Source organism: Budorcas taxicolor, chromosome 17 (assembly GCF_023091745.1).
Source record: "Budorcas taxicolor isolate Tak-1 chromosome 17, Takin1.1, whole genome shotgun sequence".
Lineage (NCBI taxonomy): Eukaryota > Metazoa > Chordata > Mammalia > Artiodactyla > Bovidae > Budorcas > Budorcas taxicolor.
The window spans coordinates 10,464,311-10,492,031 of record NC_068926.1 but is presented as its reverse complement, the minus strand read 5'-3'; the positions used below and the strand labels follow the sequence as shown (position 1 = coordinate 10,492,031).

The window sequence follows — 27,721 nt, the reverse complement described above, 5'->3', positions numbered from 1 at the left end:
TACATTTCTCTCTGGGGATGGTGGTGGGGAGGGCTTCCCAGGTGGTGCGAATGGTGAAGAATCTGCCTGCCTATGCGGGATTCATAAGAGATGAGGGTTCAATCCCTGGCTTGGGAAGATCTTCTGGAGTAGAAAATGGCAACCCGCTTCAGCATTCTTGCCTGGAAAATTCCATGGACAGAGGAGCCTGGTGAGCTACAGTCGATGGTGTCACACAACTGAGCGACTGAACACACACACAGCTCTCTGGGGATAAGGAACCTACCTTCATCTTTGAGTTCTGAACAACCTGCCCCAGGGATGTGTAGCATTTAAATGTGCAGCTTATCAACTAGGTTTAAAGTTACTGCTTGGTAAGGCATAAAACTAGCAAAGTTAGTGGACTAAAAGCTAATGCGGCCCTTTGTAAGTTTTTTTTTGGGGGGGGGGCAAGAAAATTTAAATATACTAACTTAAGATATTTTTAGGGGCCTTCTCCTAGTGAGGAAATATTTACGAGATGCCAGTTAGTGATCTACTTGAGAAAAACAGAAATAAGATTAACTAGGGAAAAAATTAAAGGGTTTAAAAAATGAAACCAATGAAAGGGTTTTCTTATCCTAAGAAAAATGCTCCCAGTGTTATAGCAAGCTCTCGAATAGTCGTTCTCGGCTCCGGGGAGAGGCTGTACGCTGTCTAGAGTTTTATAAAGGAAAGATGCTGCCTCTGCTCCATCTAGATTTACTGCATGAGAGTCTCCAGGCACAGGGCATGGGTGAGTGTGTTTACAATAAAGACCTGACATGCCAGAGGGGGTGCAGAGAAAAGGGAACCCTCTTACACTGCTGGGGGGACTGTGCACTGGTGCAGCCACCGTGGAAACAGTATGGAGCTTTCACAAAAAAAAAATAAAAACAGTTGCCATATGATCCAACAATGCCATTCCTGGGACCGGTTCTATCTAAACCAAAACTATAATTCAAAAAAAAATGCAGCACATTTATGTTCATAGCAGCACTGTTTACAGTAGTCAAGACATGGAAGCAACCTGAATGTCTGACACACGAATGGATGAAGACGATGTGGTACACACACACAATGGAATATTACTCTGCCATAAAGAGAATGAAATAATGCCATTTGTAGCAACATGGATAGACCTACAGATTATCATACTAAGTGAAGTAAGTCAGAAAAAGACTAATACCGTACGATATCACTTATACACAGAATCTAAAATATGGCACAAATGAACTTACCTATAAAACAGAAACAGACTCATAGACACAGAAAACAGACTCGTGGTTGCCAAGGGGCAGGCGGTGCTTGGGGAGGGAAGGATCAAGACTTTGGGGTTAACAGATGCAAACCATTATATATAGAAGAGAAAAACAACAAGGTCCTACTGTACGGCACAGGGAACTATATTCGGCGTGTGTGCTGTGAGCTCAGTCGCTTCAGTCGTGTCCAGCTCTTTGCGACCCCATGGACTGTGGCCCACCAGGCTCCTCTCTCCATGGGATTCTCCAGGCAAGAGTACTGGAGTGGGTTGTCATGCCCTCCTACAAGGTATCTTCCTGTTCCAGGGATTGAACCCATATCTCTTATGTCTCCTGCACTGGCAGCTGGGTTCTTTACCACGAGTGCCACCTTAGCTTCCCAGGTAAAGAAGCTGCCCGCCAATGCAGGAGATGCAAAGGACACAGGTTTGATCCCTGGGTCGGGAAGATCCCCTGGAGGAGGGCATGGCAACCCACTCCAGTATTCTTGCCTGGAGAATCCCATGGACAGAGGAGCCTGGTGGGTTACAGCCCATAGGGTCACAAAGAGTTGGATGTGACTGAGTGCACACACACACACACACACACACACACACACACACAAAGTATATTAATATCCTGTGACAAATCATAATAAAAAAGAATATGAAACAGAATGTATATATGTATATAACTGAATCACTTTGCTATACAGTAGAAACACGACATTGCAGATCAATTATACTTCAATAAAATAAAAAAATAAAACAAAGACTTGAAGATGAGTTGGAGAGGCAGCGAGAACTGAGGAATAGTAGCCCCACAAGACAGCTAATCGTACAGTCCTCCTAATTCCCATCATTCTTATAAGTCACCTTTAGAAACTGGCCTAAAATTTCTCATCTGACTCAACTTTATCTAAAAATATGAGTATTTACAAATGTAAAAAGTGTTTTTACTTTATGGGATTTAAGTTTTGGCTTTAAAAATGTAGCTAATTAACATATGCAAATGTTTCTAACTAATTAACATGAAACTCCTGTCACTTACGTGGCAAATGAAGATGTAACTGTTGGAAGTTTCACTTGTCAATTAGTCTAATTTTAGAATGAAGAACGGCTTGGTTTGAAGATTGATAGACTAAGAAAACTGTGTTAAAAGAAATCTTCAATCATAAATATTTTACAAAACTGCTCATCAAGGTGTCTTTCAGTTTCTCTGGTGGTGCTGAAGTGAGCTCTGAAGAGTTTCCAGGGGAACAGAGAGGTGTTGGGGCGGGTCAAGAACTGAAAGGAGATGTCAGGAGGTCGGCTGGCACCAAATGGCTCCCAAGAGTCACAGCCTATCTTTACAGGTGTTTCTTAGCGTCTGTTACAAGAGATACATCAATTCTTCGGTGCTCAGCTTTCTTCACAGACCAACTCTCTCATCCATACATGACCACTGGAAAAACCATAGCCTTGACTAGATGGACCTTTGTTGGCAAAGTAATGTCTCTGCTTTTTGAATATACTATCTAGGTTGGTCATAACTTTCTTTCCAAGGAGTAAGCATCTTTTAATTTCATGGCTGCAATCACCATCTGCAGTGATTTTGGAGCCCCCCAAAATAAAGTCTGACACTGTTTCCACTGTTTCCACATCTATTTCCCATGAAGTGATGGGACCAGATGCCATGATCTTCGTTTTCTGAATGTTCAGCTTTAAGCCAACTTTTTCGCTCTCCTCTTTCACTTTCATCAAGAGGCTTTTTAGTTCCTCTTCACTTTCTGCCATAAGGGTGGTGTCATCTGCATATCTGAGGTTATTGATATTTCTCCTGGCAATCTTGATTCCAGCTTTGCTTCTTCCAGCCCAGCGTTTCTCATGATGTACTCTGCATAGAAGTTAAATAAGCAGGGTGACAATATACAGCCTTGACATACTCTTTTTCCTATTTGGACTGCAAGGAGAACCAACCAATCCATCCTAAAGGAGATCATTCCTGGGTGTTCTTGGAAGGACTGATGCTAAAGCTGAAACTCCAATACTTTGGCCACCTCATGTGAAGAGTTGACTCACTGGAAAAGACCCTGATGCTGGGAGGGATTGGGGGCAGGAGGAGAAGGGGATGACAGAGCATGAGATGGCTGGATGGCATCACTGACTCGATGGACATGAGTTTGGGTGAACTCCAGGAGATGGTGATGGACAAGGAGGCCTGGCGTGCTGTGATTCATGGGGTCACAAAGAGTCAGACACGACTGAGGAACTGAACTGATTGACTGACAAGAGATATAAAAGATAGACAAGCCTTGCATTCCAAGGACATCGACCAGAACTGCCTCAATCATCCCCAGGCTAGAAATGATTTAAAAATCTCTGTGTGTTTCTGTGTTCAGTCATGTCTGATTCTTTGCGACCCCATGGACGGTAGCCTGCTATGCTCCCCTGTCCATAGGATTCTCCAGGCAAGAATACTGGAGTGGATTGCCATTCCATTCTCCAGGGGATCTTCCAGACTCATGGGTCAAACTTGCATCTCTTGCACCTCCTGCAGGCTGATTCTTTACCACTGGAGCTACCCAGTAAGCCCTAAAAATCCCTAAGATGGCCAGAAACTTTAAGTCATGTTGTATTCAATTTTTGGTAAGAATGGGAACAGTTAATTTTCATAGTCCTAGTTCAGAGCACCAACATCAAATGAAGAATGTTGTCTATGGATGGATGCTGAGGTTGGAATGGAGGTGGTCTGCAGTTAGGGAGAAGCGTGGGTCTTCTGATTTCACGATCCAGAACTGCTCCTTTCCAGATGACATTCCACATAAGTGTCAGTTCATGCCATAGGACCATTTGATCATTTCGATGCACAAAGTATGCAACCAGGATAAATGCCCTCCTTTCCAAATATTGAGGGACAGAGTCAGAGAAAGGCATCCTGACATGCCACTACTTTGAGTGATAGAAGTCAGGAGGCTGACACTACTCTGCAGCAAGGAGAAAGATCTGATGCGGACTATGATCAACACAAAGGGTGCTCTTAAGCACAGCACTGTACATTTCCAATGCTTATCTGGCCCATGATGAGTTTCCTCTTCCTTAGAGATTAGCCTTTTCAAAAAAGGCTGGTGCCTGCCTTCACCTGGCTACACTGGCAACATCATGGGGAACATATGGAATTTAGGAGGCATGCAATGGATATCTGCTGGATGAAGAATCAATGGATGGCTTCAACAGAGATGCACTTTGTTTTGGCTGTGTAGCAAGTGGGATCTTAGTTCCCTGACCAGGGATTGAACCTGTGCCCTGTGCATTGGGAGTATGGAGCTTTTTCCACTGGAGCCAGGGAAGTCCCAGAGGTACACTTTTTGAATCCTATGATCCCCTCCTATACAGGCGAGATTAATTTTAATATAAAAATAATTAAGTGATAGCAGAGTAACTGCTTATCTTCATCACTATTAAACATACTTTACATCATTATGCTCTCAAAACAAATATCATATAAAACCCCTGAAGGAGGAATACAGAACAATTACATTTTGGAGTTTCTTGTTTTCATGACCTGACTCAGCAACTGCCTTTACACTGTTGTTGACAGATCTCCTTTTCAAAATAATGAAGCACCACATTCAGAAGAAACTTTTTATTAGCTCCTCTGGTTCAGGTTTTAAGAGCCTCTTCATCAAAATGTAAATCATTATTTTTTAATTAGCAAGTCTTGGCTCTTCTTCCACCTTCATTCCCCCAATTTAATACAAAGAACTTTTCCTTTCCCTTATTAATCACTGTAATGATTAAGTATTTTATGACTTGATAATAAAAATATTTTTAAAATCTGTTAGAATTGCATTAGCTGTTAAAAGTTATGCTATCTGTCCCAGAAAAATCATCACCTATGATATTAAATATCATACTTACTTATTTCTGAAGACTGGGGGGCTGATTTCTGTTTTTTAATTTATTGAAGTATAGTTGATTGACAGTGTTGTGTTAATTTCTGCTGTATAGCAAAGTGATTCAGTTATATACACATATATACATTCTTTTTCATGTTCTTTTCCATTATGGTTTATCACAAGATATGAAGGATTGTTTTCTAAGAGTTACATATTAAGTAGTTGAATGGCTTTCTGTGTATCTTAGAAGTAAGAACAGAGACTTTACTGGAATATAAGTAGGTGAAGAGGAGAGAAGAGGATATTTATCAAGAGGGAACAAGTTGCAGATCACTGGTCTCTAAGATTTTTCCAATGCAAGAAAAAAGCCTAAGTTATATTCCTTAAAGTGCATACCTGTAAATTGAAAGTAAATAAAATAAATGATTTCAACTTTGAGAAATCAGAGTCTGTGAGGTCGATGATACCTGTAGAATAGGTGGGACTTTACCTGGCATGATATTTCAGCTCTTTCTAATATGACTGAGTGCAGACAACCTATGACACTTGGTTTTATGTGGATTGTCCCTCTTTCCAAATTACCTCTACTCCTACTCTCCCACGAGCCCCGAGCTCACCCAAAATTCTAGAGCCTGGCATTTAGGGGCAGAGAATAGTTCAGATTTTGAGAGGTATTCTATAAGACAATACCCATCTTATACATTGAATGATTAAAAAGAATTAAGATTTGTTTTCCTTATGCTTTTTGTGTTATGTCTTGGTTTGTGCGTTTTCAAAGAAGCCATGTCAAAAAGTCTTAAACTCCAAAATAAAGCCCTAGCAGTTCTGTTCCAAGAAGCATAGAAAGCTATTATTTCCTTTTGTCCATCAGTTTTCTAAAAATGGACACTTTTTACTTTTAAACATATAGATAGCTCAGAATAAATCAGGGTGTTGGAAAAAGTGCTATGGTTTGAGAGATGCTCCACAATGAAGAGATCATTGTAACGGCTGGGAGTCTGTCTTGCATTCACAGTACTCGGATTGCTAGCTACACTTAATGGTTCCTTTTTGAAAAATGGGATCAAAAGGCTCCTTGTCACAGGCTGTCATGCTTTGGACCATAGCGACCTGTAACTGGCCATGCCGGGCTGGGTAAGGTGGGGCAGCAAAGTCAAAGGCAGCCATCTGTCTTCATCTCAACCCAATGAGAAGCTCTATTCTGCATGGTGACCAGGCAGTTGGCTGGGCCTTCTTCGGGGAATTTTGAATACAAGATACTCAGGTGACAATGAAGCTGACAGAGAGAAGGCAGCAAGTAGAAACAGGTGTAGTAAAATTAAAAAAAGCAAACAAGGGAGGGAGGAGAGAGAGTGGCAGAAAGAAGCTGGTAAAAAAAGGGAAAAAAAATCAAAGGGAAAAAGTTCTAAAAACCAGAAACCTATTGTCTCCTAAATGACATCCTCATATTTCCCAAAGATTAAACGTGAAACTAGCAATGTTTTTATAATAAAACTCCGTCATCTGAGGTAACTTGAAAGAGTGTAACAATAATATAAAATACCCTGAACAAAACAAAAACAAAACAAAATCTCCACTATTTTACCAGGGAGTTAGGAAAACAACTGTGTATTACAGAAAATATGGGGGAGTGTGCAGACTGTAGGGCCGCTGCAGACCAGCTTACAGAGACCTGCACGTCTGAGACGCGTCTCGCAAGGACAGTTCTGACTCAGCCCTACCGAAACCACAAACATTAGATACCCTGGACCCCAAAGGTAGACAGGTTAAGCGCTCAGGCCCACTGGCCGGTTAAGTATGACTGGGATGATGACCTACCAGGACAGACTGCAAATGAGAAAGGAAATGAAAGAAAAATGGGCATCTGGGCTTCCCAAGTGGTACTAATGGTAAAGAACCCACCTGCCAATGCAGGAAACACAAGAGACAAGGGTTCAGCTCCTGGGTTCGGGAGATACCCTGGAGAAGGACGTGGCAACCCACTCCAGGGTTCTTGCCTGGAGAATCCCATGGACAGCAGGCTACAGTCCATGGGGTCTCAAGAGAGTCACGCATGATGGAAGTGACTGAGCATGTGTGTATACCCAGTGGAAGGTTTCCAACATCCCTGGATTTTATATTTAAAAAGACCCAAGATAAGCTCAACAAGGCTCAAGTGAGCACCTACAAGTATATATATTCTTGGCAGGGATGAGCATTTATACTGAATGTCTGTATTGCTTCTCTTCTAAGACACGATCAGTGACAAAATAAGACATTAATTTTCCCCCTTTTGCTTAGCTTTGATGTTTTTCTTTCCTTTAAAAAATTTTTATTTTATATTGGATTTCCAATGTTGTGCTAGTTTCAAGTATACAGCAAAGTGATTTAGTTATACATATACAGAAGTCCATTCTTTTTCAGATTTCAATTGAATTAGAGTTTTGAAGGGAACTAATAAAAATTAAATGTACATATTGGTTACAAATTGTAACCAAAACAGTTAAAAGCCTACAAAAAAAAAAGCCTTAGATTTGAAGAAATATAATAAATCTTGAAATGCTGCCTGTTTCAGAACTGATTCTGAACTCTCCTTTGGAAATTTCACAAGGTAAAAATACCAGTTGTTTAATTCAAGTTGTATTATTATGACAATGAATAAGGCTTAACTTATATATGAAGGTTCAGAAACCATACTTTCACTGATTTATAGAAATGTGTCATTTTCCTCTCCACTTTCCTGCTCAGAAGTCCCATTGAAATTCTTACTGTTTACAAGCAAGAGGAACGGAAAGGGGGAAAAAAAAACCCAAGGAATGGTATTTCTTCATAAAACTCGGTACACTTGGGTTTTCTAAACTTCTACAGACTACTGCCTATCCAGCCTCAGGAGACCCTTAAAGATACAAAAATTGTTTTTCTGATTGGATTTCAGATATTAAACCTTCTCTCTCACTGGCATTGATCCTGTGATTTCTCTCCCCAGACCTGCACTGTGTGGGAATTTTGCAGGTGACCAGATGAGCTAGTTGGAGCAAGCTGCTGGCAAATAAAGCCAATTTTCCTCAAGTAAAAAGATCTCTCTCTCAGGACTTCCATGTCAGTCATGGTTCTGTTATTTTTCGCTCTCTGGGTCTTTTGTTTTTCACTCACTTTTCCCTTTCAGTTTTCAAAGCATTTCCCAGTGGAAGACTTACTGATGTCTCTAGGTATTTTTTTTTTCCTCTCTCCTTTTTACCTCCTTCCTGATCATCACTCTGTATGTCGAATTCTTTTACCTCTTCTGCTCAGCAGCACAATTAATCTTGTTTCCCTTCTTTCTAGTTCAAAATTGTGAATGCTATTTTTAAAACATTTTATCTCAGACACATTCATCAGGATTGATAAACTAGAAAAGAGGCAAGAAAAACCTTATCTGTCACTTTACTTCACATATATGAGCACTTTTCGTATCCTTCCATTTCTTCCCAGTCTCCTGACTCATGCAAATCTTTTCCTATAGAGCTGTAATCACATAATAGCAACCTAAATCATTTCGCATACTCATTTTTCATTATTACTTTTGTGCAGAAAGAATTCTATTTTGTTATGAATTTTCATAACCATAATTTTATTGCCTGATTAATATTGCATTATGTGGATGGATTTTAATTTAAATATTTTCCTCTGTCTCTGGTTCCATTCTCATCAGGAATATGAGAGTATCTGTTTCTTTGAATAGTTTCCAGAATTAACCCATGTCTCCCTTCCTTTCTCACCTAGCTGCTTTAACAGCAGCCATAGATCTGCGGTTGCTACTGCTCCGTGTGTCTGAGGGTCTTTTCTCTTTTCACATGACATGCTCCATTCCAAGAGAAAAAGGTGGACCTGAGACAGCAACCCTTTAAAGGGTCCTGCTCAACCACGTAAAATGATGGCTGCAGGTAGCCTTGGAAGTAAATTGAAAACAGAAATGGGACTATTCCGTGATCTGTGAAATTTACATTTTTAAAGCTCCAGGAAGCAAGATTTGAATATTTTAGAGTCTTCATTAAAGGAATATGAAACTGGGCTTTAGCATAGATGATGAAAAATGAATCAGGGTGGTGGCTTGAAAAAGAGGAAAGACAACTGCATTAGAATCCTTAGGTTGCATTTCTCAAGTCTCTGATGATATCATCTTGGATTCCAAGTTCCTCATCTGTGAGTGCAGGACCGGGAGAGGAAAACCTCCAAGATCCCCTCTATCTTCTACAGCCAGAGTACAGTCAAGTTAGAAACACCCAAAGGACTCATTCCTGGTCCGAGGGCCACGGAGCCCTAATGCCGTGCTTTATATATTTTAGGCACAGCTCGAAAACACACATACATCATCCTCTTTAGATCACTAGCAGTAAAAGCAAAGTGATGGATTTCTTAGGAGGAGGCTATGCTAAATAGTAAATTCTCATGGAACCAGAACCACACCTTTTTTACATCTACTCTTAGGAGCTAAAGTATGTGGCCCAGCGTGGGGGCAGAGAAACTGTTATTTTCCTTTCAATTTCTCTGGTGATATTCTTGCATCTTCTGTTCTATTCTCCTTTGCATGAAGCATAAACATCAGCAGGATTTTAAAGAAAAGGGACAGAGCTTGTAATAAGAGGAAGGATGTGGATCCAGAGAAAGGGGAAGAGGCACATTAATGGCTTTGGTTTCTGATAAATATAAACCTACTCTTTCTTCCTCCTTCCTTCCACTTTCTAACAGGGAGGCTGTTTGGGGACACGGTTAGGATTATATGCTAACCAGCTGACAGGATACAGGAAAAAGAAATTCTGAAGTATTTTGAACTGTCAATGTCTTTAGAAGTGTGTTAGAAAGTGTTAGTCGCTCGATCATGTCCGACTCTTTGCGACCCCATGGACTGTAGCCCACCAGCCTCCTCTGTCCATGGAATTCTCTAGGCAAGAATACTGGAGTGGGTAGCCACGCCCTTCCCCAGGGGATCTTTCTGACCCAGGGATAGAACCCCAGTCTCCTGCACTGCAAGCAGATTCTTGCCACCAGGGAAGCCCTGTCTTTAGAAGGGGAATGACTAATTTTGTTCCTGGGGTCACAATCATCCACTAAAGAAAATGTCTTCAAGTATTACATGAGGTTGCATCTGCCTTATCTCAAGAGAGGTAACAGAAAAGAAGGGTGAATAAAGAGAGACCCGGCAGGCCTGCTCTGCTAGGAAAACAGGGGTGGGATTGGAACATGTATGATAGGTTTTTAATTCATTCACATATTTCATTTAAAAAACTGCTTCATACTAAAAGATTAAACTTTTTAATCTATTTTATTATTTATCTATTAAACTTTTAATCTATTTATCTAATTAATACAATTTTATAGTATCTCTTTTAAAATAATAAAATTGTTTGCATTTCTTTTTGCCTACATTGAAACAGAAAGCAAGGCTTCCAAATCAGTAATAAAAGAAAAATGACAATGTATGTTACATCGACTGGATAATTAATAAAAGTTAATTATCTAACCCAGGAACCAGAAGGAGTTATATTATAACTTGAACCTAAAGAAAGTACTACTCTTATGAATATTAATTTCCACTCTACCTATTTTCGACTCACGACTTTCAATGACCTCAGGATTCAAGGTAAGCTTTTTCTCTAAGAAAATGTTTTACCGAAATCCATAAAACCTATCCTGCATGTATACAGAAACCAACAACAAAGTTAGGTGAGCCTGAATTGTGTACTGAGCCAAGCCTCACTTAGAGACCATCACAGACACAAGTAAGAAGCCTGGTGCCACAGCTGCCACTAACAGATAAGCAGGCCTATTTTTAAATGTCAGTCTATAAACAGTGGACCCATGTCATGCAGAAGAATGACGCTGGGGATGAGCTTTTGTGCCAGGAACAGAGATTTCAGTTCTGGCGCTGCCACTCCCTGGGCTGCGGTCTTGGGCCAGCGCTTCAACTTCTGTGAGCCTCCATGAACTCACTTCTTAGGAAGTCCAAAAGGGAGGGGATATGTGTATATTTATAGGGCTGATTCATTTTGCTGTACTGTAAAAACTAACACGACATTGTAAAGCAACTATACTCCAATGAAAATCGATTTTAAAATAAAATGGGCAGATTAACAGTATGATCACATAATGTTATGTGAGGTTTGACACATATAAAGGGCTTAGAAGAATGCTCACAATACAGAACCCTTAAAAGGGCCAGTTAATCATGCATTCACTCAACAAACAACTGCTGAACACCTGCTTTGTGCCAGGCACTGTTCTAGTCACTGGTGATAAAGCAATGAACAGACCAGACCCAAATTCTCCCTCTGATGGAATATATATTCTAGCAGGAAATATCTCACAGTTAAGCAGCTTACAATTATTTACTATTACTGGTAAACCACTGGATTCCAATGCCACCCAGGGGACACTCAGCAAAGTTTGGAAATATTTGTGGTTGTCACACTGAGGGAGCAGAGATAGCTAGACTGGCATCTAATAGGCAGTAATGAAGGATACTGATAAACATCCTACAGCACAGAGATGGGCCCCACAACACAGACCTGTGACAGGCTGTGCTAAGTCGCTCAGCTGTGTCCAACTCTTTGCAACCCCATGGACTGTAGCCTGCTAGGCTCCTCTGTCCATGGGGATTCTCCAGGCAAGAATACTGGAGTGTTCTGCCATGCCCTCCTCCAGGGGATCTTCCTGACCCAGGGATCGAACCCAGGTCCCCTGCACTGAAGGCGAATTCTTTACCACCTGAGCCACCAAGCAAGCCCAAGAATACTGGAGTGGGTAGCCTATCCCTTCTTCAGGGGGTCTTCCCAACCCAGGAATCCAACCGCGGTCTCCTGCATTGCAGGTGGAGGGATCAGGGAAGCCCAACAAAGGTCTATCTGGCCCCAAATGTCAACAGAGCAGAGATTGAGAAACTCTGTTCTAGAGGTCAAATATGGACTCAGTTAATTCTTAACACAGCCCTATAAGATATGGATTGTAAGTATCGCTATTTCATAGCATTTTATGGTAAACAATGGTAATGATATTTTTAAAAAGATTTTTTTGATGTGGACCATTTTTAAAGTCTTTACTGAGTTTGTTACAATACTGCTTCAGTTTCATATTTTGGTTTTTTGGCCCCAAGGCATATAGGATCTTAGCTCCCCAACCAGGGATCTAACCTGCACACCCAGCATTGGAAGGCGAAGTTTAAACCACTGGACCACCAGGGAAGTCCCAGTAATGGTACTTTATATAAAGTGTGATGATACAGTATTTATACTAAAGTGTGTGTGTGTGTGTATGTGTGTATATATATAGCATATGCTAAATCACTTCAGTTGTGTCTGACTCTCTTTGCAACCTTATGGACTACATAGCCTGCCAGGCTCCTCTGTCCATGGGATTCTCCAGACAAGAATACTGGAGAGGGTTGCCATGCCCTCCTCCAGGGGATCCTCCTGACCTAGGGATTGAACTGCATCTCTTATGTCTCCTGCCTCAGCAGGAGGGTTCTTTACCGCTAGTGCCACCTGGGAAGCCCCATATGCATAGATATATAGAATATGTAAATATTAATATATAAGATTTATATACTTATACAAAAATTACATAGGGATACACATACTTCAGCAGTGTGTACACTTAAAACTCAGATGGCAGATTTTACAAAAACTGATTTCGAGTTCATTTTCTGACCCATAGCTGTACCCTGGCGCCATTTAGATTTTAAGTTGCTGATATCTTGCCAGATTTTTGCTCACAGGCTTCAGAAGGAGATCTTTTGCATCACATTTGCATTGATTGGGATGTCAGACAAGAGAGCAGAAACTCAGACCAGGAGTCCAGAGATTCAAGATGTAGCTTCATCATTTCACTGGCTGTGGCATCTTGGGGCACGTTTCTTAATTTCCCTGGACGTCACCGACACGTGGGGCAGTCACGTCCCTCAGATCATGCGTGAAAGTACTATGGAATGTGCCGTGAGTGATCACTCCAGCGACATGTACTGAGTGGTCACTCCACACTGACATTTACTTCTCACTGCAGCCTGGGAGGTAGGCATGCTGATCAAGGCGAGCTGAAGGAAACAGGGGCATGGAAAGGTGGCAGCCTGCCTTTCAGGTTACAGGTCAGCAAGTGGCAGAGCAAGGGGTCTCACCGTGCAATGTGGCTCCAGAGCCTGCCCTCTGGACCAGCGTGGGCTGCTCTGGCTGAGGTCAGGACACCCAGGAGGCTCTCACAGGAGCAGTTCTGGTTGGCTACAGCTCATCCTCCTCTTGATTCCCAAGGGTTGCTCTGCTCTACATGCAGCCACGTTCCTCCCCAGGCCTAACTAGTCAGCCAGTTGGTTCATTCATCAAAGAATGAAGCCTCTTTGTCTTTTTATTTACTGGAATATAATTGCTTTACAATGGTAATTAATATCCCATACAATGGAGTGAATCAGCTGTATGTATCCAAATATCCCCTCCCTCCTGAGCCTCCCGTCCACCATCCTTGCCATCCTACCCATCTGTGTCATCACAGAGCACTGAGTCGAGCTTCCTGTGCTACACAACATGTTCCCACCAGCTACCTATTTTGCACACAATAGTGTATACGTTATTGTTATTGTTCACTCGCCCAGTTGTGTCCGACTCTTTGTGATCCCATGGACTATAGCGTGCCAGGATGTCCTCTCTCTCACCATCTCCCAAAGTTTGCCCAAGTTTATGTCCCTTGCATCGGTGATGCCATCCAGCCGTCTCATCCTCTGATGCCCTCTTCTTCTCTCCTCGATCTTTCACAGCATCTGGGACTTTTCCAGTGAGTCAGCTGTTTGCATCAGGTGACCAAAATACTGGAGCTTCAGCTTCAGCATCAATCTTTCCAATGAGTATTCAGGGTTGATTTCTTTTAAGATTGACTGGTTTGATCTCCTTGCAGTCCAAGGGACTCTCGGGAGTCTTCTCCAGCACCACAGTTGAAAGCATCAATTCTTTGGTGCTCTGCCTTATGGTCCAGCTCTCAGAAACATACATGACCACTGGGAAGACCATAGCCTTGACTATATGGAGATCATGTATATATGTCAATCCTAATCTCCCAATTTGTCCCACCCTCCCCTTTCCCCTGTGTCCACACGACTGTTAAATTCATGTCTGCATCTCTATTCCTGCCCTGCAAACAGGTTCATCTGTACCAAAAAGACGTATGTACCTTGACGTTCACTGCAGCACACATTAAAGCCAGGACATGGAAGCAAGCTAATTGTCCATCAACAGATGAATGGATAAAAAAGACGTGGTACATATACATAATAGGATATTACTCAGCCATAAAAGGGAATAAAATTGGGTCATTTGTTGTGATGTGGATGGACCTAGAGTCTGTCATATAGAGAGAAGTCAGAAGGAGAAAAGCAAATACCATATACTAACGCATATCTACGGAATCTAGAAAACTGTGCTTCTTTTTTGGATTACTTTCCTTTAAGAAGGTAACTGGAGTACACAATAGACACACTAATCCAATACAAAATTCAAAAGCACAGAAGAATAGACAGTGACAATTAATTTTCCTTCCTATCCTTGTCTCCCAGCTGTCCGCTCTTTTCCACTAAGCTAACCACCATTTCTGGCTTCTTGTATATCATTCCAGAAATATGCTATATAATATATATGTATTCTTTTTTGAAAGCAGATATACTACGTGTAATATACAAATCACACTATTTTGCAACCTGATTTTTTCACTAAAGAGTATTTTTGATAATCAGACCATATAGAGCTCCCTTTATTCTTATTTTTTTCTGGAGAGTATTCTGCAGTTTATTTAATCAATTTTGAACAGATAAAAGGCTACTGTATGCCTGATATTTAACAAGGCTACACTGGACATATTATGCATATATCACTTTACATTTCCAGAACATACTTAGGATGAATTCCTAGAAGTGGAATTGGTGAGTCAAAGGGTATGTGCCTTTTTAACATTTAATTGAAATGGCTAAATTGCTCTCCATAGGTGTTATATCAATTTCTACTTCCACCTAAAATGCACGAGATTAACATTTATTTTCACTTTTATTGCTATACTCAAACAATATATTAGAAAAATGTTTTCTCTTTGCCATTTGTAAGAAATCATATCTCACATTTTAAATTTACATTTCTCTTACTGGGTTTAGATTGAGAATCTTTTCATGTGTTTCAAGAACCAACTGCATTTCTTTTATTATTCTTTTACCTATGAATATTTTATTCATATTCTTATTCAGTCTCATTTTTCTAATGAGTTGGTTTCTTTATCTTATGAAATTACAGAAGTGCTTATCTACGTGAGAAATAAACCCTTTGTCTATAAGCTGCAACTACTTTCCCCCAGTTTTTTTTATTTGTTTTTGTGGTGACATTTGGTTTGTAAGTAGGGTTTATTTTCTCAATTCTTTTCTCTTATAGCTTCTGGGTTTATTTCATACTTAAAAAGTATAAAATAATATTCCACTTGCAGAATATTAAAAAATCCTTTAGCACTTCTGTGTTATATTTCAAAGTTTATTATCTTTGGAAGAGCAGAATTTATCTTGGTGGATTGTTAAGAATTCGGATTAACTTTCTTGTTTCCTAGCTGTCACAATAATTCCTATCAACTAATCTATCCTTTCCCCACCGATCTGAAATGCCAACTTTATTATGAGCAAGCTTCTCACATTATTTGAATTCATTTCTTGACTTTCTGCTGAACTGACAATCAATAAAGAAATACATAGACCATTTTAATTACTGCAGCTCTCACATGCTTTACTACGTGGCAGGGCTAGTTGTCCTCATTATATACCCCATTTCCAGAATTTTGCTGGCTGTTCTTTAAGAACTTAGAATCACCAAGTGATATTTTTGTTAGACTTCTGTTATATTCGTAAATTAACTTAGAGAAAACTGACACTTTCAGGATGTTGAATCTTCCCATCCATGGACATTGTATACTTCTGTGATACAAGTCTTTACCTCCCCCACTCTTTTGGTGAATTTCTGTAACACTAAAAAATTTTTTCATACAGCCTTTACTACTTTTACTCCTAGAGTTAGCAATATATTCCTGTCTGCCTAATGTCAACACAAATAGGTCTTATTTCTAAACACACATGGTAAGGAAAACTATTAGCTACAGTTTTGTACCAAATGTCATTCATTTTTGTTTTGGTTTTGTTTATGTACCCAGTTCTTGAAACCTTTGCAAACTCAAGAGTTGAAAACTTCACTATGACCACAGCCACATAACATACTTGTTTTTAACTCCTTCTAAGAAATATTTTTCTCCTAAAATGTTTTAGCATGAATATAGAACTTACTAGATTTTTAAAAATCTTTGCTTCATGTTAGCATAGATTCACCTTCAAAACTGAAGATTCACCTTCAATTTTGGGAGTACGTAGAGTTTAGTAGTGTTACATTACATATTAACAGTTCTTATTAAACTAATACCCACAGACCTTACCTCCTAAATTCATTCCAGCTTGAAGACACTTTTGAAGTCTGCACGCAGGACAATTCTTCCGCCGAATCTTATCAATTATGCAGTCATTTCTTCCCGCACACAAATAGTTGTGTTGCCCTGAATAAAATAATAAAGAATAATTGTTAAAATAAAGACTACTATATTAATATAAAATACTAATATGTATAATCAGATAATGAAACATGCTCTTTCCTGCCTTAAAATCTCTTTGTCAATAAAAGTAGAAGAGAAACATGATCTGTGAATACTACAGGCACAGGAATGGTCAGCTGAATACAGGTGAGACTTCAGGTTGCAGATGATAAGCTTAAAACTATGTTTACTTCCAACAGGTTTCCAAAGAAATAAAGCTGCACTGCCCACTGTTTGACTTTATTGGCATGCGTCCTTTCAGGAGATGGTGCACATTTTATCCAGCCATCACCCAGCACCAAACTAAACAAAGGCCTTGCTTCAGCTTTTTTAAAAAGTGTACTTTATTGAAGTATAGTTGATTTACAATGTTGCGTTAGTTTTAAGTGTACAGCAAAGTGATTCAGCTATAAATCTATATACATTCTTTTCACAATCTTTTCCATTATGGTTTATCACCGGATACTGAACACAGCTCTCTGTGCCCCGCAGTAGACCTTGCTGTTCATCCTTCCTACATATACTAGTTTACACCTGCTCATCCCAAACTCCCAGCTGCTGCTGCTGTTTAAGCTGCTCTGCCTGCTCCCATTTATACATGTTATTCCAATGGGAAGACTTTCAAATCATTTAACTAGAAATGTAGAACAATTTCCTTTTGCAAGTCACACTGGCACCAAAATAATTCAGATGTGGAATATGCTTGGAGGGTGGCATCTACTGGTAAAATGCTAAACTGTACCCTAGCTCTATTATTCATTTACATATCCAAATTAACATACCATATTTACTGAATCTCCACTAGAGATCAGCTCTGTTAGAGGCAGCAACGAAAAAGACCAAAGTCTCCATTCTTGTGACCTTTTAATGAGGGAAAGAGAGTCAACAGACAAAGTAATTAGGGACAATGGTCAACTGCTGGACAGTAACAGGTGCTCAGGAGAAAGAAGGCAAGGGCATAGAATGTGGTAGAGGTGAGTAGAAAGAATGAAGGGAAAACTCCACTGGAAAGCAACCTTAAAATAAAGGTCTGAAGCAGAGGAAGGTGCTAACTGTGTGGACATCCTGGGGAGAAAATACGGTAGGGCAGAGGGAAAAGCAAACGAGGGTTGACAGGGGCCTGAGGGTACCTGGCGTGTTTAAGGAACAGCCAAGTGTGAAAGGTGGACAGGGTCAGTGAACATTATCAGGGGATGAAGGAAAAGAGCTAACCTCAGTCAGCCCATGTAAGGCCTTATCAATCATGTTCAAGACGTGGGCTCAGTGAGATGGGGGAAACCACTGGTTTCCAGGGCTTTGAGATGAAGAGTGACGTGACTCATGGTTAATAGGACCGCTCTGGCCACCGTGTAAGAAACCGACTGAAGTGGACTGAGGACAGGGTCAGAGGGAATGGGTGGCAGGCTGTCCCTATACTTCAGGGGAAGATGATGGGGGAGCAGCGATGAGAAGTGATCAGGTCCAAGGTACACTCCGAAGGCAGAGCTGCTAGAATCTGCTGAGAGATCTGAGAACAAGGGCATCTAAAGAAGCATTAAGACTCTTGGGCTGAACAAACAGAAAAATGGAACTGCTGTAAATTCAAATGAGGCAGACAATTAAGAGCCATGGCTTAGGGGGAACTACTCTGGCTTGGTCTTGGACATGCTAAGCTTGAGACCCCTGAGAGGTATGTCAGTGGAAGTATGGGGCGGGGTAGGGGACAGTTAGATACAGAGACCTGGAGCTCAGGAGCAGTCTGGGCTGCAGATGTAATCAGCTTGTGGTTATTATTTTAAGCCATGAGACTGGATGAGATCATATAGAGACTGGAAAGGGAAGAGGTGTGAGAACTGAGTCATGGGTCTCTGAAAATATGCAGACTAAGCAAACGGAATCTGAGTGATGCTTGTAAAGCAGGAAACAGGCTCCAAAATCCCCCTTCAACCCAGTACCATCACATTCCCTGGGTTGATAATTACTAAGTAAATTACAGGAAGTACTCAATAGATATAATGTGTATTGCTAATGGTATTAAAATAATTTAATCTAGAGCTCATTCTCAGTAACATTATGGTAAATTTTAGTAATGGCGATCTCAAAAAAAGAACAGTAATAGAACAGGGAAATCTATCAAAGGGAAGAAATGAAACTCCATCATTATAATAATCTAATGACTTCTTAAAAAAATGACAGGCTCTCAGTCACTATAGGTAGGTGTAGATAATTACAAAAAGGCAATCAACACCCACAGGAAAGACTAGAACCGATTAGCATAACATTTCACAATGCTGCACAATATCTTAAGAAGTTATCATAAAAATAAAATTTTAAGGCCTATTATGGCACTATTTGTCGTACAACAACCCTACGACATAGGTAAGGCAGTTATTACTGCTATTGTTCACAAGAAGAAACTCATACTAGAACTGTTCAGGTGACCTCCCCAAAAGGTGGAATTGGAAGCAGAATTCGGACAATGCTGCTGTGTCTCAAGGTCAGAGTCTTTTCTAAATGTCGATTTTGAAATATAATTTACTGGTGGTCCAACAGGATGCTGAATGCTCTTTGCAAAGAATAAGCAAAGGGACATTATTTGAATGAGGCATACTTTACTTTATCACCCAGTATTTCCACTGGCAATCAGCATTATGTGCCTGTTTTCATGATGTGAAATTAAAGACAAATTCAGAAATTTCATCTCTAATGTACATTGAGTTGAATAAATGTCAATGTCCAAACAAATAACTAAATGCAACTTTGGTTTCAATTCAACAATTATTTATTGGGAACCTATTATGTGTGCAAGGCCATAAACCATTTGCATCAGGAGCTGGGGTGTTCTATGGTTCCTTCCATTTCTGAGAATCCATGATAAAATATGACAAAGTCTCTTAGCTGTAAGCATACAATAATGCATAAGAAATGGCCACTGTCCAATAAACACACTATTTCTGGGTGTTCAAAAACAGACTTCTAAGAGTTAGGATTATACTACAGGAATTTCTTTTTAATGAACATCTTTTAAAAATTCATGTTACTGTAAGAGCTGCAGAAAATGTCCTTCCATATACACTGAATTATTGTATCTGGTTTCTACCAGTTAGTAGAAACCAGACATTGGTCACAATCACCAATTCATCTCCCATCCAAACAGAATGGGAGAGTTTAAAGGCCAGCTGTGGGGATGTCATACTAGTTTTATCTGTCATTTATATTTTTAAATCTGTAAACATGAAAGATCTGAATCACACCTACACAAATAGGCAATATGTATCCTGTCCATTAATCTATGATAAAATAAACAACCCAAAAACCACAATGAAAATGAGAGAATGCATTTAAAAGACTTAAAAAACTTTTGATCATGTCTTTTAAAAAACACTGTGCTCTCCTGGTATAAAAATAGCTAATCCAGTATAAGTCATAACCCAGGGTTTCAAAGGTAAGTAATTTTCTACTACAACGTTAACATGGGCCAGACAGTGGAGGCTTTGAATGAAACTCATTTTATTCAGCAAGTGATGAGATTCTTGCTTACAAGATGTGAAGTCCAGAGGTGTATTTTAGAAATATGAATCTGAAGTTTATGTCTTTTTTTAAAAATTCTTATTTTTACTTTATTTTACTTTACAATACTTATTGGTTTATGTCTTAAGGAGGTAGAAAAGAAATAGCAGACACTACTACTTTCAACTGGAGGTTCTCTGAGATGGCCTCTATGCAAGTTAATAGCTCTATTTTAGTCAGAACATATAGCCACAGGAATAATCCTATGGATAAAAAATGTTAGTGGTAAAGGAAACAAAGATTTCTCATTCCACTTATATGTCCATTAGAGGAGGAATTTCAGTTTTAGTAGTAGAATAGCTTGAATCAGATAAACCTCCTATAGAGGACAATTATAACTGTCCACAAAAGGGGAGAAAAAAGATGTGAAGGCACTGGGGAGCAACCAAAAGCAAGCAGAAGCTGGGAGAAGACTGACTGGAACAGAGAGAACACCACAGACTGCCTCATGGTTGAATGGATTTTCTTCCTGAGGGTCTTGGACTCATGTCCTTCAGGGGAGGCTAATGGAAGCCAAGCAAAATCCTAAGTCCTAGTTGCCAGAGAAGGCAGAGAACAGGCTTTGGATTGTTGTAAATGTGTGCACCCTTGCTCAGTCACTTCAGTCGTGTCTGACTGTTTGTGACGTATGGACTATAGCCTGCCAGGCTCCCCTGTCCATGGGATTCTCCAGGCAAGAATACTGGAGTGGGTTGCCATTTCCTCCTCCAGGGATCTTCCTGACCCAGGGATCGAACCCACATCTCCTGCGTCTCCTGAATTACAGGCAGACTCTTTCCTGCTGAGTCACCAGGGAAGCCCCTTTGGAACTTTAGGAACAGCCAGAAACTGACAAGGGCTTGCCAGGTGGCTCAGCGGTGAAGAATCTGCTTGCCAAGCAGGAGACGTGGGTTCGATCCCTGGGTCGGGAAGATCCTCTGGAGAAGGAAATGGCAACCCACTCCAGTATTTTTGCCTGGGAAATCCCATGGGCAGAGAAGCCTGGTTGGGCTACAGTCCATGGGGTTGCAAAGAGTCACACATGACTTACCAACCAAACCACAAAAATTGAAGAAGGATAGACAGTCCAGAAAGGAGAGGATATCATGAGGTGTGGATATATTAACTCCTCTCACATTTGCAGCTGACCTCTGAATTGAGCATAAGACTCCAAAGAGTCAAAGGGTGAGAGAATTTAATGCTTTAAACAGTTAAGCAGGGTATTTTAGTTACTATCAATCACGAGAAAGAATTTGAATCTCACTAAATTAGAAGGACTCAATCTTTCCATTTCCTTTGGCTTGCCATTTAAATTCCATTTAAATTTCCTCCTCCTTAGGAGGAAATAATGTATCCCAGGATTAAGGCATTAATTTTAGGGTTAAAGGTATAACAAAAACACATCATCCCTGAAAAATCATACAGCAAAGGCCCCGTAAGTTCAAAATGATCTGTCAGTAATTTCACTACTAGAATAAAACACAATACTCTTCAGAGAAATGTAACAGAACCTGGAGTCTCCAAAACGTCTAGAATACAATAGTAATTACTGGAAAAATGCAAACCAGAGTCAAAAGAAAACTGAGTCAGTAGAAACAGACTCACAGATGATCCAGAGTGTGAAACTAGCAGATAAGGATTTTTAAATTGATATTTTAGACAAGTCAAGAAAATATGAAAAAAAGAAAAAAAAGAAATGGAAACTCTCAGAAGAGATTTGGACACTATAAAAACAAATTGAAATCAAAGAACTGTAAAATATACTATTGAGGACACAACATTTTGGGTTGAAATTGACAATATACTGGACACAAAACTCAGTGAAATTAAAGAAATAGAAATAGAATCATAAAAATTAAAGCACAAAGACAAAAGAATTAAAAGATAAAAGAACAAGGTACTTGTGGCCTATGTGGAGGCATTAAGTAATTTAACATACTTGTAGTAGGAGTCCCAAAAAGAATGGAGAGAATAGGTCAGAAAATAATATATAGAAATTTCCAAATTGACCAAAGCAACAATTTTATCAAATGCCCCAAGAGATAAATACAAAGAAAACCACTAAGGTACAACATAGTTAAACTGCTGAAAACAAATATAAAAAAATTTTAAAGCAGCCAGAACAAAGCAAAAACAAACAAACAAACAAACAAACCCACAATTACCATATGTAAAGGAGAATAAAGGTAAGAGTAAACACTGATTGTTTATAACAATCAAGGCCAGACAACAACATACAATTATTTTCAAATTCAGTAGCACCAGTGAAAACATTCCTCAAAATGAAGGTAAAATAAAGACATTTTTGGATAAACTAAAGTGAAGAGAATTGGCTGATAATAAATCACATTATAAGAAATAAAAAAGAAAGTTCTATACTAAAGGGAAATGATATCAGAGAGAAATGTGAAATCTGGATGTACAGAAAAGAACTAGAAATGACAGACAGCTAAATTTTAGAGAAATTTTCTTTCTTTTCTTAAATTCGAAAGTCAAATGTTTAAAACAAAGTAAATGTGTATTATGGGATTTATAAAATATATATAAGTAAAATATCTAAAAACATAGCACAAAGTATAGGAAAAGATATAAATGAAATTTTACTGTTCTAAATTTCTTACATTGTACTTGAAATGGCATAAATTATTCCGGGTAGACTATGATAAGTTAAGAGTACATCTTGTAATCCCTCAAGCAATGATTTTCTTGCTCTGGGCAAGCAGCATCAGCATTACCTAATAATTTACCAGAAATTACAATCCATAAACCCAATTTCAGACGTGCTAGTTCAGAAATTTTGGAGTGGGACCTAGAAATCTTTGTTTTATGTAACGCTTCCTGTGATTCTGATGTATACTAATGTTTGAGAAATACTACCATAAGCAGCCAGTAGAATAAAAACACGAAGTGTAGTTTAAGGGATGAAAAAGATATGGCATACTAAAAATACTCAATCCAGAAAGGAGAGAAAAGAAAAAACAGAGGAACAAGAAGGAAACGCAAAGAAAGCAAACACTAGGATAAGAGAGAGAAGTTCAAGTACAGAAACAGTTATACTAAACATAAATGGTTCAAACACTCCAGGTAAAAGTCAAAGACGGTAGACTGAAGTTTCTAAAAAAGACAATACTTAAGTGTGTGTTATGATGCATTTTAAATAGAAAGGTACATATAGGGTGAATGTTAAAAAATGGAATATATATATACAATGAAAAACGTAAGCATAAGAAAGCTGATGTGGCTACATTAAAGTCAGACAAAGTAAACTTCAAGAGAAAAGTACCACAAAAGATAAAAACTACCACTCATAGTTATTAAGCTGGGATATAAGCAGCCCTAATATCAATGCACTTAACAACAGAGTTTCAAAATTCATCAGGTGAAGATTGTCAGGATTAAGGCAAATAAAGCTTAGTCCAAAATCATAGTTGGAGATTTAAAAACCCCTCTCTCAGCAATTGATAGAATAACCACTATGTAGAAAATTAGTGAGGATACAGGAGATTTTCAAACATCTTGGATCAATTAACACTTAGGCACATAACTGAACAATACACATGTTCTTTTCAAGTATACATGAAGTATTCACTGAGACAGACATAGTCTGAGCTATAAAACAAATTCAAAATTCTGAAAGGATTGAAATCACGGACAATATATTTGCTGGCCACAAAGGAACCCAATTAGAAATCACACAACAAAATGATATATAGACAAGTCCCATATTTGATAATTAAGCAACATACTTCAGAAAATTAATGGGTCAATGAAGAAATCACAAGTGAAATTAGCAAAGATTTCAAAATGAATGATAGCAAAAACATAAAACTTATTAAATACATTTAAGCAGTCCTTGTAGAATTTTTAGCTTCATATACTTAGTCTAGGAAAGGAGAAGGGTTTAAAATTGATGATTGAAGGTTCTAGCTTAAAAAACTACAACAAGTAAAAACTGAAAGCAAATCAAATAGAAGGAGTGAAATTATAGTGTAGAGATCGATGAGAAAGAAAAAAGCAAGAGAGAAAAATAAACCAAGCTAAAAGTTGGGTTTTGGTACAGATTAATTAGGCATCAGCAGACAGGCTGGGAATTCTGTCCCCTGTGTACCCACCCTGGGCCCCAGGCTGACGGGAATAGCCACCACAGTGAGTGCTGAGAGTCGGGGCAGAGGAGCTGTGGAGTCTGACTTAGGAAACCCACTGCTCCAGCCCAGAGGGGCAACTCACTCTTCACTGCTCAGATTTAGTCCAACGACCCCACTCAAGCACAAGCAAGACTAGAATTGTAACCTTACCTCTTGTCAGAACTCGAAGAGCTAGAAATAAATGAGGAACCTCCCTGCAGACTACCTCCATAAAGGTAGATGAGAACATAAGATTCAACCTTCATATTACTTCCTCTCAGAAGTATTAAACTACTTACATTATTGCTTTCTGAGGGACAGATTTTAATGGATGAAGGTGAGGGCCCTTTCTATAAATAGCTAAACTTTTCAAAACATGATTGAGAAGCTACCAGCAACTAACGTATTTTTTAAGAAAGAAATCAACACCTCTGGCTATTTTAATAAAGAATATAATCCCGTGACCACTCCACCCTAAGCCCCGAAATCCATATCCTATTTTGTCAATATCAGTACCCTAATAATATGTATACATACTCAAGAATCTGTACCCCCCAAAATGGAAGGCAAATAAATTAAAGCTTAGAGGGGGTCATTTTTCCTCATAAAAATTTAGAGAAAGTTTGGTGTAGCTACCTGGTAGCAAGCACTGTAACAGATACACCAAAGGGGAAAAAAATGCATATTTTCACAACATGGAGAGAAATAAAAGCTTAAAATAAATGGGATATGATTGAAAAATTCCAAAATATTCCTTTAAAGTAAAACTTTTACACAAATGGGCTAAGCATCCATCCACAGGCACTAAGGCACTCTAGGAGAAACACTATGGAGTATTGGTCTACAAACTAATTGAGAAAGTAGAGATATGGTACAAACAGTATCCTGCTTGACAAACAGAACTTTTACGTTCATTTGGAATGTTGTATATAGACACAAACCTGCAGTAATGAATATTCACACAAGACCTACTGGCTTATAACGCACTGGTTTACAAAAGACCCATATAATACACAAATCATTTCTGTCCCATCTCCAGCATCATACCTTTCACATATAACAATTCAGAGGGCAAGTCTACACACATAAGAGTTTAGAAAAAGACCTCTGAGGGCTTGCAAGAAGGCAGTAGAGGATTCTGTGAAAGGCAGAAACAGCTTAAAGCAGGGTCAGAATCCCAAGCCAGATACATGTGCCTTCTTGGTGTCCTAAGTCTTAAATACTTTTCCTATAAGGCTCACATCCCCCTCCACTGACATTGGTTAGGTTGCCTTAAATCACAGCCACTGCGGAGTCATTCAGATGTAAAAACATCTTGTTTAAGAAACAACTCTGTCCAGCAGGGCTCAGGGAACTTCAGTCACTCATCCATCTGTTGTACCAGTTCAAGGTACCTCCTGCCTGAAGGAGTGGTTACTTTTAGGAGAAAAGGAAGCCATTCTCGAAAACAGAAGGCTGCGAAGGTTAGAGCAAATTTGGACACGGCACCAGGAAGATTAGTTAGTGCAATATTAATTGACAGGGAAACAAGTACTCATATCAAAGGGGAAATACTTACAGACTTAAAAAACCAAAATCCCAAACAAATCAAAGTTGAGTTCAAAAATTAAAAAAAGTATCAACTTTCCTGTTTTTTCAACTATGATACTGCTTTTAATTGTAGAATAGTTCTGCTTTTTTCAACAATGATACTGCTTTTAACATTGTTTAAATTTTATTCTTTAAAAAATTACCAAACCCAATACAGTGTCTTTTAAAACTGTCAATTACTTTGAAATCAAGAAACAAATTTTTGTTATACTTGGGCTGATCCCCTATGAGAAAATACAGATTGTATAACATAGGGATCTTGTCTCAAAGCATCAATAATGCTAGAATGGAAAAGGCAGAAACATGGAAGGCAGCAAGGAAAAGACACAGGGGGAAGGGATGACTTTGTAACCAGATACACCTGGGTACCAATCCCACCTCAGTCAACAGGGAACTATGAGCTTCTTTGCCAAAAACAGTGGAATGGCTCTGAACCTCAGTTTCCTGATCTATGAAATGGGCACAGTAATGCCTACTTTACAGGTTGTTGTGCTAAGCCACTCAGTTGTGTCCGACTCTTTTGCAACCCCATGGACTGTAACAGCCCATTAGGCTCCTCTGTCCATGGAATTCTCCAGGTAGGAATACTGGAGTAGGTTGCCATTTCCTCCTCTAGGTGATCTCCTGACCCATGGATCAAACCTGTGTCTCTTACCTCTGCAGCACTGGCAGGCACGTTCTCTACCCCCAGCACCACCTGGGAAGCCCTACCAGGCTGTTAAAGTGAAAGTGAAGTCACTCAGTCGTGTCGGACCCTTTGCGACCCCATGGGCTGTAGCCTACCAGGCTCCTCTGTCCATGGAATTTTCCAGGCAAGAGTACTGGAGTGGGTTGCCATTTCCTTCTCCAGAGGATCTCCCTGACCCGGGGATTGAACCTGGGTCTCCTGAATTGCAGGCAGATGCTTTACCATCTGAGCCACCAGGGAAGCCTTGACAACTAGGTTAGATGGATTCAAATTAATATACAGAAACAAGAAGGGCAACGCCTGGCCTGAGGTAAGGACTCAGAATAAAAAGGTGATATTTATCATCCACCATTCATTTGGTTAGCTCAGTCTTTCAAAAAAAAAAAAAAAAATAGTATGAGAAATTCCAAAGGACAAACACAGTCAAATCTTAATTAAATATAAGTAAGAAAAGAATTTCCTGTTGAAAACAAATATGACCACTGAATTAGGAAGGTTTCTAGATGAAAAGTGTCCACTTGAGACAGGACAAATACTACACAGCTCTGATCTCATCTTAACGTTTTCTAAAGGCTGGCAAGGGTGTGAGAATGGAGAACTATATCCTTTAAGGTCAGCACAGGACAAAAAGCTGGACTCTCTGAGCTGTCTGCAACTCAGCTAAGAATTTTAGAGCAGTGCCCCAAACTGTAAGAGCTGTGTAAGATGCTGGAAAGTTATAGCTCCCTTGATTATTGTTCCTCATCTCCCCTGCCTGTTTTCTATTACAACTTAATACTCAAACTCAGTAGGCACACATGTTTGGGGGCAGACGAAAGGTGAATCTGGGCGACTGAACTCCATTCTGCCTGGTAAGGATAGCAAATACTTCAGTTCAGTTGCTCAGTCGTGTCTGACTCTTTGCCACCCCATGGACTGGAGCACAACCCTGTCCATCACCAACTCCCGGAGTTTACTTAAACTCATGTCCACTGAGTTGATGATGCCATCCAACCATCTCATCCTCTGTTGTCTCCTCCTTCTCCTGCCTTCAATCTTTCCCAGCATCAGGGTCTTTTCAAATGAGTCAGCTCTTTGC

General features: G+C 39.5%; 1 protein-coding gene across 1 annotated transcript in view; it reads right to left on the bottom strand.

Moving 5' to 3' along the window:
• Positions 1 to 27,721, bottom strand: part of NR3C2 (nuclear receptor subfamily 3 group C member 2) — a 419,058-nt gene that overhangs the window by 120,124 nt on the left and 271,213 nt on the right. Inside the window, exon 3 of the mRNA XM_052654629.1 lies at positions 16,561 to 16,677. Coding sequence (XP_052510589.1) covers positions 16,561 to 16,677 — 117 coding nt within the window. The remainder of the gene's footprint in view (positions 1 to 16,560; positions 16,678 to 27,721) is intronic.